General features: G+C 49.2%; 2 protein-coding genes across 3 annotated transcripts; both read left to right on the plus strand.

Annotated features, from left to right (window-relative positions):
• Positions 1-79: 79 nt before the first annotated feature.
• Positions 80-7,224, plus strand: CCDC142 (coiled-coil domain containing 142). Of its 2 annotated transcripts, none has more exons than XM_080686700.1 (9): positions 80-1,195; positions 1,497-1,583; positions 1,663-1,809; positions 1,947-2,077; positions 2,149-2,262; positions 6,023-6,137; positions 6,308-6,485; positions 6,610-6,809; positions 6,949-7,224. In XM_080686700.1, the coding sequence occupies exons 1-9, from the start codon at positions 166-168 to the stop codon at positions 7,206-7,208; spliced, it is 2,262 nt and encodes a 753-aa protein (XP_080542826.1). In that variant the 5' UTR covers positions 80-165; the 3' UTR covers positions 7,209-7,224. The 2 variants fall into 2 exon arrangements, with proteins under 2 accessions (XP_080542826.1, XP_080542827.1); XM_080686701.1 differs by having other exon boundaries at positions 2,164-2,262.
• MRPL53 (mitochondrial ribosomal protein L53) lies at positions 7,214-11,166 on the plus strand. The gene is made up of 3 exons (XM_080686705.1): positions 7,214-8,284; positions 8,385-8,497; positions 8,599-11,166. The coding sequence occupies exons 1-3, from the start codon at positions 8,190-8,192 to the stop codon at positions 8,730-8,732; spliced, it is 342 nt and encodes a 113-aa protein (XP_080542831.1). The 5' UTR covers positions 7,214-8,189; the 3' UTR covers positions 8,733-11,166.
• The last annotated feature ends 1,653 nt before the right edge of the window (positions 11,167-12,819 follow it).

Below are 12,819 nucleotides of genomic sequence, written 5' to 3' on the forward strand. Positions count from 1 at the left end.
GGGGCGGAAGCCTCCGACTACGGGGCGCGAGAGGGTTCAGGACGGTCCCGCGGCCGCCGAACCAGAAATGACGGCTCCGTGGGTGGGGCGGAGTCCAGGCTACGGCGGACGTTGGGCGGTGCGGGCAAGTGGAAATCGTTAGGTTCGTTCCGGGCCCGCCGACCCATGGCCCGGGCGTCCCGCTCGGATGGCCTGCCTCCGCTCGCTCAGGGGCCGCAGCCGTGGGCGTTGGCGGGGGCCGCGGGGGAAGAGCCCTTCGGCGGGGACGTTGGTGGCGAGCCGAGGTTGCCGGTGGCCGGGAGCATCCCCTGCTTGGACCAGCGGCCCGGCGGAGCTGCAAGAGGGCAGCCGTGGTGGGCGGCGCCGACGGACAAGGGAGGGCACCATGAGACTGGCGCCGCAGACCCGAGGCAGGAGGCTGCCGCCGACGGGCCGGTCCCTCCCGCGCTGCAGCGTCTCCTGGCTGTGTTGCTGCGGCTGCACCGCGAGCGGGAGCGGCTCCTCCAAGTGCGGGACTGCGCCCGCCACCTACAGGCGGCCGTGCGCCTCCTGAGGATGCTGGACCGCGGCGCGCCGTTCCCGGGCCCGGACCCCTGGCCTCAGCTGTGCCGCGACCTGCTGCCGCCGCTTCCCCGAAAGGCAGTCCTGCGAACTGGCCTTAGAGAGACTCCCGAGCCGCTACTTCTGGCGCGCCCCGTCGGACTAGCTGCCCAACGCCTGGATGCCGTCATCGAGACCCAGCTTCGTGCTCTGGGCCGGGCGCCCGCCAGCCCCGTCCTGGCATCACAACTGGCTGACCTGCTGCTGGCGCTTCCCACCTACCATCAGCTGCAGGGAAAAGCCTTAGACCACGTCCCTGGGGCAGCGCGCCCTTTCCCCCCGGGCCGAGTGCTTTGCCTCCTGGCGGAAGAGCGGGGTTACCAGGTGGCTGGTCGACTGAATGAGGCGCTCAGCGGATCGGGCTCGTGGGACCAGCTCCGCACGTGGTGGTGTGAGGAGCGGGAGCTGCTGCTAGGTCTCTTGGGCTTGATTGGGGGCGTGACAGGTTCAGCCAGCAGTGGACTGGGGTTTGGTGGGGCTGGAGCCCTGTGGAGCCAGTATTGGACCCTGCTATGGGCAGCTTGTGCTCAGAGTCTGGACCTAAGTATAGGACCCTGGAGGGACCCCAGGGCAGCGGCACCACAGCTGAGTCAGGGTGAGTGGTGGGCTTGGGTGGGCATTTGGGAAGGCTGGAGTCCCTTCTCCGTTGGTCACCTCACTCACCTGTCAGCCTGACTACAAAAGCAGGCCCTTTAAAATGAACACTCCCTTGCTCTCCTCTGCAACCCCGGGATTCAGGCTATACCTTCTGAGCTTTCTAGGCAAAGTCTTCCTTTTCACCCTAGTCTTGAGTTTGGGAGGTGGGGGATGCCTCCTCTCTTCCCCCATTATTGAGTGGGCAGTGATTGTAGAAAACTGAGGCCTTGTTTGCAGGCTCGAGTCATTTCTCCCATTAGCATCCCTGCCTCAGGAGTGTGAGAAGGAGCTGGCTTCTTTGTGTCACAGCCTGTTTCATCAGTCTCTTATCCGGAGCTGGGACCAAGGTGAGAAGAAAGGGGCACTGGGAGTGACACAAACCCCAGTTGACATTTCCCTTTCAAACCGTACCCCCCTCATCTTCAGTCTTCTGCCAAGCCTTGGGGTCTGCTGGTGACCAGAGCAGCCTTTCCTCATCCTCTCATACCACTGAACTTCTGCAACAGCTCTTCCCTCCTCTCTTGGATGCCCTTCGAGAGCCCAAGTCAGGGCTGCTCCTCTGTCATCCTCCAGGTGAGACAAGCACCTGGGGCTGGGGAAACAGGAGCACAGTTGATGATATCTCCTTTATTCTTTCCCTCTGTTCTAAAGGCTGGCTCCTCCCAAAGGTGCTCCATGATCCCTCAGATACTTGTCCCTCCCCTCCCCAGGCCCTGCACCCCTTGCCCTGGGGCTCTGCACCTTGCAGACAACCTTGCTCTGGTTTTGGGGCAGAGCTCAGCAGCATCTGGCAGCATGGGCCCCAGGTTCCTTCCTGCTCCTGATCCAGAAGGACTTACCTGTAAGTAGCTAGGGATGGGGAGGGGAGCAGCCTAGGCTGGGCTCAGACCTCACTCCCTGTTTCTGCCAAAGCCTCTGTTACATCAGGCAGAAGTTCTCTCTAGCCTGGCCTCAGAGGAAAGCTTGGCCCTGGATGTGGAGCAGCAGCTGGGCCTGGAAATCCGGAAGCTGACAATACAGATCCAGGTGAGGAGAGCAGGGACCCCGACAGCGGCTAGCTTTTGTGTTGGGGGTTCGAGTGGGGCACTTAACATCTCAGAGACTTGGAATCTTCTTGGAGTCTCTGCTAAATTTTATCTTTTTTGCTTTGTTCATTTTTTGTTCTACTTAACTTTTTATTATGGAAAATTTCAAACATACACAAGTAGAGAGAAGGGTATAATGGAGTCCCACATTCCTACCACAAAGGCTTTAACAATGATCAACTCATGGTCAATTTTGTTTTATTTGTGTATCCCTTCCCCCATGTCAGGCTCTCATTTGGTCATGTGAACTGCCACTGATGATGATTGCCTAGATCCATGATTTCTTTTCTTTTTTTTTGTGTTAATCCACACCCGAGGATATTTTTTCCATTGATTTTTAGAGAGTGGAAGGGAGAGGGAGATACAGAGAGAGAGAGAGAGAGAGAGAGAGAGAGAGAGAGAGAGAGAGAGAAACATTGATTGGTTGCCTCCTGCTTGTGCCCCCATGCATTCAGTACCCCAGCCTTCAGTCTGAGGGCCAATGCTCTAACCACTGAGAAAACTAGCTAGGGCTAGATCCATGATTTCATTAGGGGGTGCAAAGTGGTGATATTCCAATTCTATCATTTCTTTTTCTTTTATTATTTGGATTACTCCTATGAAATGAAACTTGCCCTCATTAATTATTCGATTACTCTGAGGTCTATTTTGTAGAGAAAAAGCAAGATAAATGGTTGAGTCCTTTTATTTACTAGTTTTTAATACAATGTTTCTCCTCTTTTTAAAACATATAATTTGTACTTTTATTAAAGTAATCCATGTCTAGCCCAGCTGGTATGGCTCAGTTGTTGAGCGTCAAACTATGAACCACGAGGTCATTGGTTCCATTCCTGGTCAGGGCACATGCTCAGATTGCAGGCTCAGTCCCCAGTGGGCGCATACAGGAGGCAGCTGATCGATAACTCTCTCATTGATGTTTCTATCTCTCTATCCCTCCCTCTCTGAAATCAATAAAAACATATTTTTAAAAAAGTAATACATGTCCATAGTTTAAAAGTGAAATAGAATACAATTTTAGAAGGTTTCTAATGTTCACTCCCACCTCTGATTCCTGTTCCACAGTGGTAACTTTCATCCACTCTTGGCTGTTTCTTCTTCTTTTAAAATATATTTTTACTGATTTCAGAGAGGAAGGGAGAGGGAGAGATAGAAACATCAATGATGAGAGAGAATCATTGAACGGCTGCCTCCTGCATGCCCCCTACTGGAGATGAGCCCACAGCCCGGGCATGTGCCCTGACTGGGAATCGAACCATGACTTCCTGGTTCATAGGTCGAAACTCAACCACTGAGCCTCGCAGGTTGGGCATGGCTATTTCTTCTAACATTTCTTATTTTCTTCTAAATTTATGAATAAAACTATTATGCTTCCATTTTTCACATTATCTATTACTACTGTGGAAGATGTCTGTATCTTTTGTTTTCTCTTCCTACCCAAATTTCTCCTCTTTGCCCTGAATAAGGGCAAAGCTATAGAGTTCAGTCCTTGTCTCCCTGCTCTTTTCTCTCTGCATTCCTGCTACTCACAGTGCCTTGGTGCTATGTACCCCCACTCCAACCCCAGTTTAGCCCTAATCTAGCATCTGCACCTGCCTCTTGGACATTTCCACCTTTGTTTACTGCTGCCTTCTTCAACTCAACATGCCCCAAAGCAGGCTCCTTATGATTAGGGTGGATAGTGATGGTCATGGGAGCTCTGGGGACAGAAGACAATGGCGGGCCGAAACCGGTTTGGCTCAGTGGATAGAGCGTCGGCCTGCGGACTGGAAGGTCCCAGGTTCGATTCCGGTCAAGGGCATGTACCTTGGTTGCGGGCACATCCCCGGTAGGAGGTGTGCAGGAGGCAGCTGATCGATGTTTCTCTCTCATCGATGTTTCTAACTCTCTATCCCTCTCCCTTCCTCTCTGTAAAATATCAATAAAATATATTAAAAAAAAAAAAAAGAAGAAGACAATGGCGGGCATGTGGTGACAGAAGCTCCATACAAGGCCTATGGCTCACAGGTGGCTTGGAAGCTTTAGAGGAGTGGCAGGAAGTGGACAGTTCATAGTTCCTTGGGAGAGTAGTGGAGAGACAGCCTGACCAAAGCAGAAACTCCCTTTGTATGTAGTGGGTTTGTGTGTGTTTGGGGTGGGGTGGGGGACTGTGGAGGAGTAAGCAGATGGAGGGCATTGAACACTAGTGCACAGAATCGAGACTTTATCTAATGAGTGATAGGGAGCCACTGTGAGAGTGGGAGGGGAACAGTGAAGGCAGTGATGATGTTTGATCCAGCTACAGTGGTCAGGATGGAAGGGAGGTGAGGAGACATACCGTCCAGCTCTTGGTAGTAGGGTGAGAACAGAGCAAAAGGAACAGATAGTGTGCTCACTGTATGAACCAAACACTGTATAAAGCACTCTGATGCCTTGCTGATCTATCTGGGCATTCCACCACATACAGTACTGGGATGAAAAAGAAGAATTGATGTTGTGAGTTTTCTCCCCAACTGTACTGTAATGTCCCAGAGAGAGAGATTGTCTCATCATGTGATCTTGTATTTACTGAGTATTGAGTGCAGAGGTTCCCTACCAATGTCAATTGACAGAGGGGTCATTTCCTTGGCATAAATAAGGAAGGAGGGGAGAAGAGGTTTGGTTTAGAGAGGCTATTGTCAGGATATGTACCAGGAACCGCATGGGCTCCAGCCTCACCCCCATGTCCAGCCCCCCAGGCTCCTTCCTCTCTTCAGGCTTGCTGGCATTTAGTCACCTTTTCTTTACAGACCTGCTACTACATACCCTATTTTGGGGGGTTCTTATCCTCCAAGATGGGCTATAGAGACCCTCTCTTTTTTGCCATCTCCCCCTTCAGAAACAAAATCTAGCCCTAGCTGGTTTGGTTCAGTGGGTAGAGCATCAGCCTGTGGACTGACGGGTCCCGGGTTCGATTCCGGTCAAAAGCACATGCCTGGGTTGCAGGCTCGATACCCAGTAGGGTTCGTGCAGAAGGCAGCCAATCAATGATTCTCATCATTGATATTTCTCTCTCTCTCTCTCTCTCTCTCTCTCTCTCTCTCTCTCCCTCCCTCCTTCTCTCTCCCCCTCTCTCCCTCTCCCTTCCTCTCTGAAATCAATAAAAAATAAAACCTATCAAACCGAAGAAACCAAACCAGGGCCTTTTCTTACTTTATGGGTTGCACTGCTCTGGAGAAATGCAAGTAGGCTGTCAGAATACTCAGGACATCCCAAAGGTTCTTGAATCTCAGAAAGTTACAGTCATTGCTCCTGATCTACACACAGTTCCTGCCTTCCTTTCATAAATGATAGCCAGCTATTGTACAACTCCCTTTTCTTCAGCCTTTCCCTAGCATTTGCTTTTGTACATTGGTTGTGGTGAGGGTCTCTCTCTCTTTTTCCTATTAATGTTCCTCTAGGAGAAAATGAATCTGGAGGCTTTCTATCCTCTGAACCAAGCTGGGAAGAGCAGGATAATCTTAGGGCAGTTATCCATAATCTTTTCTGGGTTCAGACCTTTTGGAAAATGCAGTAAAAGCAATGGCATCTGTCCTCAGAAAATTCCTGAGCCCACACAATTATGTATACAATTCTGTTCTTGGGTTTTATGGATGCCAGGTTAAACAGCTCAGATTTAGAAAAGCATCAGAACTTGACAAGCCCCTAACAGACAAACCCCTTTTACTTTGTCACTATGCCCACAGCTCCTGCCTGAAGAGTCACTGAGTCTCTTTTTTCAAGAATGCTATAAACAAGCTACACAGGGCTTCGAACTTCACATGCCACGGGGTCGGTACTGGCGGCATCGTCTTTGTTCTGGTAACTCCTCATTCCAGCATCCTCAGGGTTCCCAGGGGGTAAGAGTATCCAGACCCCTCCAAATCCTACCCCCACACTGGAAATCCTACTGTCTTCCCCCAATCACTTCATTAGGTGCTCAATGAATATCAGTAACCTTATATTCTGTCCTTCCTTTTCTCTTACCCCAGAACTTCCCAGCATTCCTAGTGAGTATGCTGGGTTGGTGGTCCGCACTGTACTGGAGCCTGTATTGCAAGGATTGCAGGGTTTGCTACCTCCAGCCCAGGCCCCTGCCCTTGTCCAGGCATTGACAGCCATCCTGAGTGCCTGGCTGGACCACATCCTCACCCATGGAATCCGGTTCAGGTGGGGAGAAAAGGAAGTAGTGGCAGGGGGATGAATGGGACTGGAAAAGGGAAGGGGATAAGTGGGGCAGAGCAGTTTAGGGAGACCAGAGGGTCAGGTGGTCACCTTGTACCTCGACCTTCAGCCTGCAGGGGACACTGCAGCTTAGACAAGATTTTGGAGTGGTCCGAGAGCTGTTGGAAGAAGAGCGGTGGGGCCTGTCCCCTGAACTTCGCCAGAATCTGCTCATGCTCAGCATATTCCAGCAGCTGGATGGGGCCCTGCTGTGTCTATTGCAGCAGCCCCTGCCCAAGACTCAAGTCCACAGAAGGCCTCCCTGTTGCTGTGAGTCACTCCCCCTTCTCAACTCCGGGCTCTTTGGGCCCTAACTAACTACTTTAAAGGCCCCATCCCCCAAGCTCATCATTGATCTGGCTTCAGCAACTCCCCAGCAGCCATCTCCTTTCCACTCCTGCCTTACCAGGTGCGTGTAAGGAGGTCCAAACCTCAGAATTGCCCAGCAGCAGCCTCAACAGCCTGGAGAGCTTGGAGCCCCCTCTTCGGCCTGGAGCACCCCCAGCACAGACAGCTCAGCTGCTGAGCATGCTGTGGGGTGGGGGACCTAGCCCCGAGGCTTACCTGGTGGGAAATCAGCAGGCCTGGCTTGCCCTAAGGCAGCACCAGCGCCGCCCCTGGTGGCAACTGCCTTTTCTTTCCTGCCTGGAGACCAGTCCTGAACCCTAAGGAGTGTAATCAGCAGCCAGAAAGTCAATGCTCTGCATTTCTGGCTGGGAAAGCCCAGACATTGGAACTGCCTGTTAAAGAAGCCTATACCTGGAAGCTTGGAAGAAAACATACGTGAGAACAAACTACACAGCCTGGGCTTACAAGCTAAGAATCCAGGGTCACTCCAGTATCTGGAATCCAGAGTAAATGGCAATACCACAGCCTGGAGCCAGGAAGCTCAGGCCTAATTCCCCATCCTTGAAGACATCTCAGGGCTAGACAGTGGGAGGAGGACCACAGGGTTGTATCCCAGAGGAAAGGGAAGGAGAAAAAGCTGTAGGAAACAGCCTAGATGCCACTTCTTAAGTCTCCAGAGTCAGACCAAACATAAAGTTAGTACATCAGGAACCACAGAGGTGAAACAGTCTATAGCTGGGTCTGTCCCAAGGGTTGTATTACCCTGTCCTCCCCATTACTACTTTCAGCCATTGAACCATACTGGGCTGTAGGACCTTCCCGTTTAAGTTTTGGTTACTGAGAGTTCAACATGTTTAATTTTCAATGACCTGGGTGGGGTTTACTCCCTGGTAAGTGTTAATCCCTGCCGTGGTGATGGTGTCCTCCTTGTAAGGGACAGCACCTAAGCTGGTGTTAACCTAGATAGGCACAGCAGGGAGCGTAAGGGGAAATGCAGAAGATGGGTCTGTTTTCGGAGCCAGGTGCGGACGGCTCTTACACAGTCGTTACTGGGGCACAACAGGGCTATGAATGGTAGGTAGTGTTCGCTGACCAATTACTTTGGGCCCCTCTATAATCTGTGCCAAAACCATCTCTCCTCGTCTGGGGCTGGGGAGCCCAGGCCAGCCGTCCCACGCGACCCGCGGCAGGGAGCCTGTACTCGGCGGAGGCCGGGGGGTGGGGCCTGCGGCAGCGCAGCCACTCAAAATCTTCCCTGACGACACATCTGTCCGGGCGAGTGCTTCCGGGGCGGAGGTTACCATGGCGGCGGCAGCCTTGGCTCGGCTGGGACTCCGGGCAGTCAAGGAGGTTCGGGTTCAGTTCTGTCCCTTCGAGAACAACGTGGAGTCTACGAGGTACTAGGGGAAGGGAGAGGGAACGGAAAAGGACGCACTTCTCTCCCGCCGGGGGTCTCACCCTCTTCGGCCTGGCGCTCACGCCGCTCTCCCACCGCAGGACCTTCCTCCAAGCGGTGAGCCGCGAGAAGGTCCGCTCCACCAACTTGAAATGCTCAGTGATTGTGGATGTGAGGCACGACGGCTCCGAACCCTGCGTGGATGTGCTTTTCGGTGGGCTCGCTTGGGGAGTCGGGCGGGAAGGGCGGCAGGCAGCCCGCGCCCCCTTGGCCCTGTTGTCCTCCTCGTACCTGATCCATTCGCTTCTTCCCCAGGAGACGGGCATCGCCTGATTATGCGCGGCGCCCACCTCACCGCCCAAGAAATGCTCACTGCCTTCGCCTCCCACATCCAGGCCCGGAGCGCAGCGGGGAGCGGGGACAACCCTGGCGCTGATGCGGGCCGCTGACAGGGCGTAAGAGACCAACAAGCAGATGTTAGCCTGGGACTTATAGGACCCTTATCCATGAAAAACTTGACTTAAATCATTCAACTCACCATCTGGAGGGCCACAGACACCGTCCCCACCCCCGAAAAGAGCCCTGTGACTACAAATCTAACCAATGCTTCTGGGATGAGACAGGATTTGGGAGGGGTCTAGACAAACTTGAATTTATTTCATTTTCTAACCATCACTCACTGCTTAACCGTTTTTGAATTTGGCTTCCCCCACCACTCTATGATACCTCTTACTCTTATTAGCTAAATCCAGTGCTGTTTTCTCAGTCCTGATCTCTCCACCTAAGTAGCATTTGCCACTTTTAATTCATTCCCTATGGAACTTTTTTTCCTTTTTCTCTCTTAAACATAAAGGTAAACTCTCCCCCCCCCCCCTTATTTTTGGGCGATCTCATCTTCTGTTATAACTTGAACTACCATTTTGGGTTAAACCCTGCATTTCTGTTTGGGTCTAATCTTAATTTCTATGCTACAGTCAGGTTACCTACTACGGATTTTCTCCGAATCTTACAAACATTCTTTGTTCAAAATAAAATTGATAATCTTACATACACATATACTTGCCTCTCCCTGACTTCCCCATTCCTTTTAAAGACACTTCATGTGCTCAGCCACCTGGGCTGGAAATCACAGCATTGTCTCTGGCTCTGCTGTCTCCTTTTCCTTGCATACCCAGTAAGTAAGTTCATATTATTCTATGTTAAACAAAAGCCCCTGAAATGTTCTCTTCATGCCCATTCACTCTCCTTTATTATTGTTACATTCTCCTTTTTTTCTCATCATTTTTGCTGCTGCTTAATTTTATCTTTCCAAAGCACATCACTGGTATGTCTCACTACTACTTGTTTCCGAGAACAGCACCTCAAGTACTTTTCATACAGAGTTACCACCCATTAGTGTGGATCATGAATCAATTTAGGAGGTTAAATCAGCCTTTAATAAAAAAAAGTAAAATAGAATAAAAAGTATCAGTATATGCATGGCACATGGAATGAGAAGTATTCTTTTAAGAAAGTCAAGTTTTAAGTATATAATTATCTACATACAAGGTATCCCCCCAAAATGTACACACACTTTAATAGCTGATAGCTCAATTTTGAAAATGAAATATATTTTAATAAACACTGCCTTTATAATTATTCAAAGTATGTGTATACATTTTTGGAGGACACTGTATGTGTGTATATAGATATATAAAGTACGTGTACATGTGTATATTGGAATGTACTTGGTTACAATGTAGTATATTTCTTTTACTATGGCTTATAGGAAAAGATGGTTGCTAGCCACCAGAACTTCAAAATGCTCAGCTAGGCAATCAAGGATCTCTAGACACTGCTTGCTGGGTGCTTTGCCAAATACATTTTCCATGAGTCTCCTACAGCATTACTGTACTGCTTCTCTGCTTAAAAGGGTGCTATCTCGCCCTAGCTGGTTTAGCTTAGTGGATAGAGCATCAGCCTGCGGACTAAAGGGTCCCTCCCAGGTTCGATTCCAGTCAAGGGCACATGCCCAGGCTTGATCCGCCGTAGGGGATGTGCAAGAGGCAGCCAATCAATGATTCTCTCATCATTGATGTTTCTATCTCTCCTTTTCTCTCTGAAATCAATATATATATATTTTTTAAAAAGGGTGCTATCTACAAAGGGCTGGTTTTCCCCCTCCCCCTTTAAAAAAAGAAAACTACCACAAGACAGTATAGTGTAGTAAAGATCTTGAATGCCTGAGCTTGAACACCCAGCTTTGCCCTTAAGTAGCTGTGTAACTTTTGGACAAATTACTCTCAGTGCCTCTTTTCTCTTTTGTAAAATGGGGATAATAGTGCCTACCTCCTAAGACTGTTGAGAGGATTAAATGAATTGACATCTGTTAACATCTAGAACATTTTTGGGAATGAATTAAGTGTTATGTAAGAGGCCTTATTGTCCTACTTTATGTATACCATGAGAAGGCAGGGTTCTTTGGAAAAGACATTAATGCCGGGGAAAATAGAAGACAGCAGGAAAAGAGGAAGACCAAAAATAAGGTGAATTGACTCCATAAAAGAAGCCATAGGCATGAGTTTACAGGAGTTGAGCAGGGCTGTTGAGGATAGGACATTGGGGACAAAAATCATTATGGCTTGCCAGGAGTCTGAGCAGACTCAATGACATGTAACACAGAAGAAGCTTTACAATACAAAGTTACAACTTGGATTTGAATTTCCCAGCTCTGGTTAATTGGCTATTATCTTTGGCCAGACTTAAGCACTCCTTATTTTTTAAATGGGATGGTTCAAACATTGCTGTAAATATGTGAACTTGAGGTTAGGGCTCTTTTCTCTGTCCCCAGCACCTTGCATAATGCCTGATATAGTGTGTACAATAAACATTTGTTGAATTTACAAATATTTAGCATCTACCTTGTGCCTATAACTTCAATTGGTACTAAGATACAAAGATGAATAATAAAACTCAGGTATGTAATAAATGCTACAACAGAGATGTGGAGCAGGTGCATTGGTAGTAAGAAAGACAGGACTGACCATTGGGTTTGGTTTGAAGGTGATTTTTTGTTGTTGTTAATCCTCACCTAAAGATATATATATATATATATATATATATTTTTTAATATATTTTATTGATTTTTTACAGAGAGGAAGAGAGAGGGATAGAAAGTCAGAAACATCGATGAGAGACATCGATCAGCTGCCTCCTGCACGCCCCCTACTGGGGATGTGCCCGCAACCCAGGTACATGCCCTTGACCGGAATCGAACCCGGGACCCTTCAGTCCGCAGGCCGACGCTCTATCCAGTGAGCCAAACCGGTTTCGGCTAAAGATATATTTTTTTCCATTGATTCTGAGAGAAAGTGGAAGGGAGGGGGAGAGATGGAAAGAGAGAAACATCAATATGAGAAGGACACATCAATTGGTTGCTTCTTGCACATGTGCCCTGACGGCCTGGGAATCGAGCCTGCAAACAAGGTGCATGCCCTTGACGGAAATGAACCCGAAACTCTTCAGTCTGAGGGCCAACCCCCTAACTCAGCAGTTGCCAACTGGTGGGCCGTAGTCCACTGGTGGTTCATGAGGTCCAAAAGGTTGGCAACCGCTGCTCTAACTACTGAGCCAAACTGGCTAGGGCAGAAGGTGATTTTTGAATGAGCAAAAAGTCTACCAGTGTAGGGTGGGGCCAGAAATCAGATTATAGTGAAATTGGAGTAGACATGCAACAAAGTATTTTATAAAGTGAAGTTTCGAGAGGTGTGATAATAGCTAGAGTAGCATAAGGGTGTGGAGTAGGGTTTTTAAATGACAGGGATTTGTACTTTATGAAAATAACTTTTGTGGAGGAGAAACTTCCATGAGTGAGTACTGCCCCACTGGCCAGCTAGATCCTGGTCAAAACGTATTCCTGAAAATCCCCCAGACTCTGATCTAACCTGTTCCCTATGCCCCAGACATGCTGGTTCCTAGAAAGCACTGTTGTCCTGCTCCAGGCAAGTATACAAGGCATTTCCCCCTTATTTGGGGTGGGTTACACCCCTTAGCGCCTGCCAAGTGACATGGAGGATATTCCATGTTGTCTTTGCCACAAGGCACACCTCATATGTAAATTCCCTTGATAAATTCTTTTTTTAAAAAAATATTTTTAATATATTTTATTGATTTCTTTACAGAGAGGAAGGGAGGGATAGAGAGTTAGAAACATCGATGAGAGAGAAACATCGATCAGCTGCCTCCTGCAGACCCCCTACTTGGGGATGTGCCCGCAACCAAGGCACATGCCCTTGACCGGAATTGAACCTGGGACCCTTGAGTCCACAGGCCGACGCTCTATCCACTGAGCCAACCCGGTTAGGGCGATAAATTCTTAATGTATACTTACCTGGCATGGGAGATACCGTGATCACAAAGGTGGTGAAGGTGGTTTTCCCAGGGCGAGGCTTATCCATTGCATCCCAGATGTGCTGACCCCTGAGATTTCCTCAAATGTGGGAAATTCAACTGCAAAAGTTTTGGTAGTGGGAGCCTAAAAATTAAATTCAATGAAAT

Source organism: Plecotus auritus (genome assembly GCF_963455305.1).
Source record: "Plecotus auritus genome assembly, chromosome: 8".
Lineage (NCBI taxonomy): Eukaryota > Metazoa > Chordata > Mammalia > Chiroptera > Vespertilionidae > Plecotus > Plecotus auritus.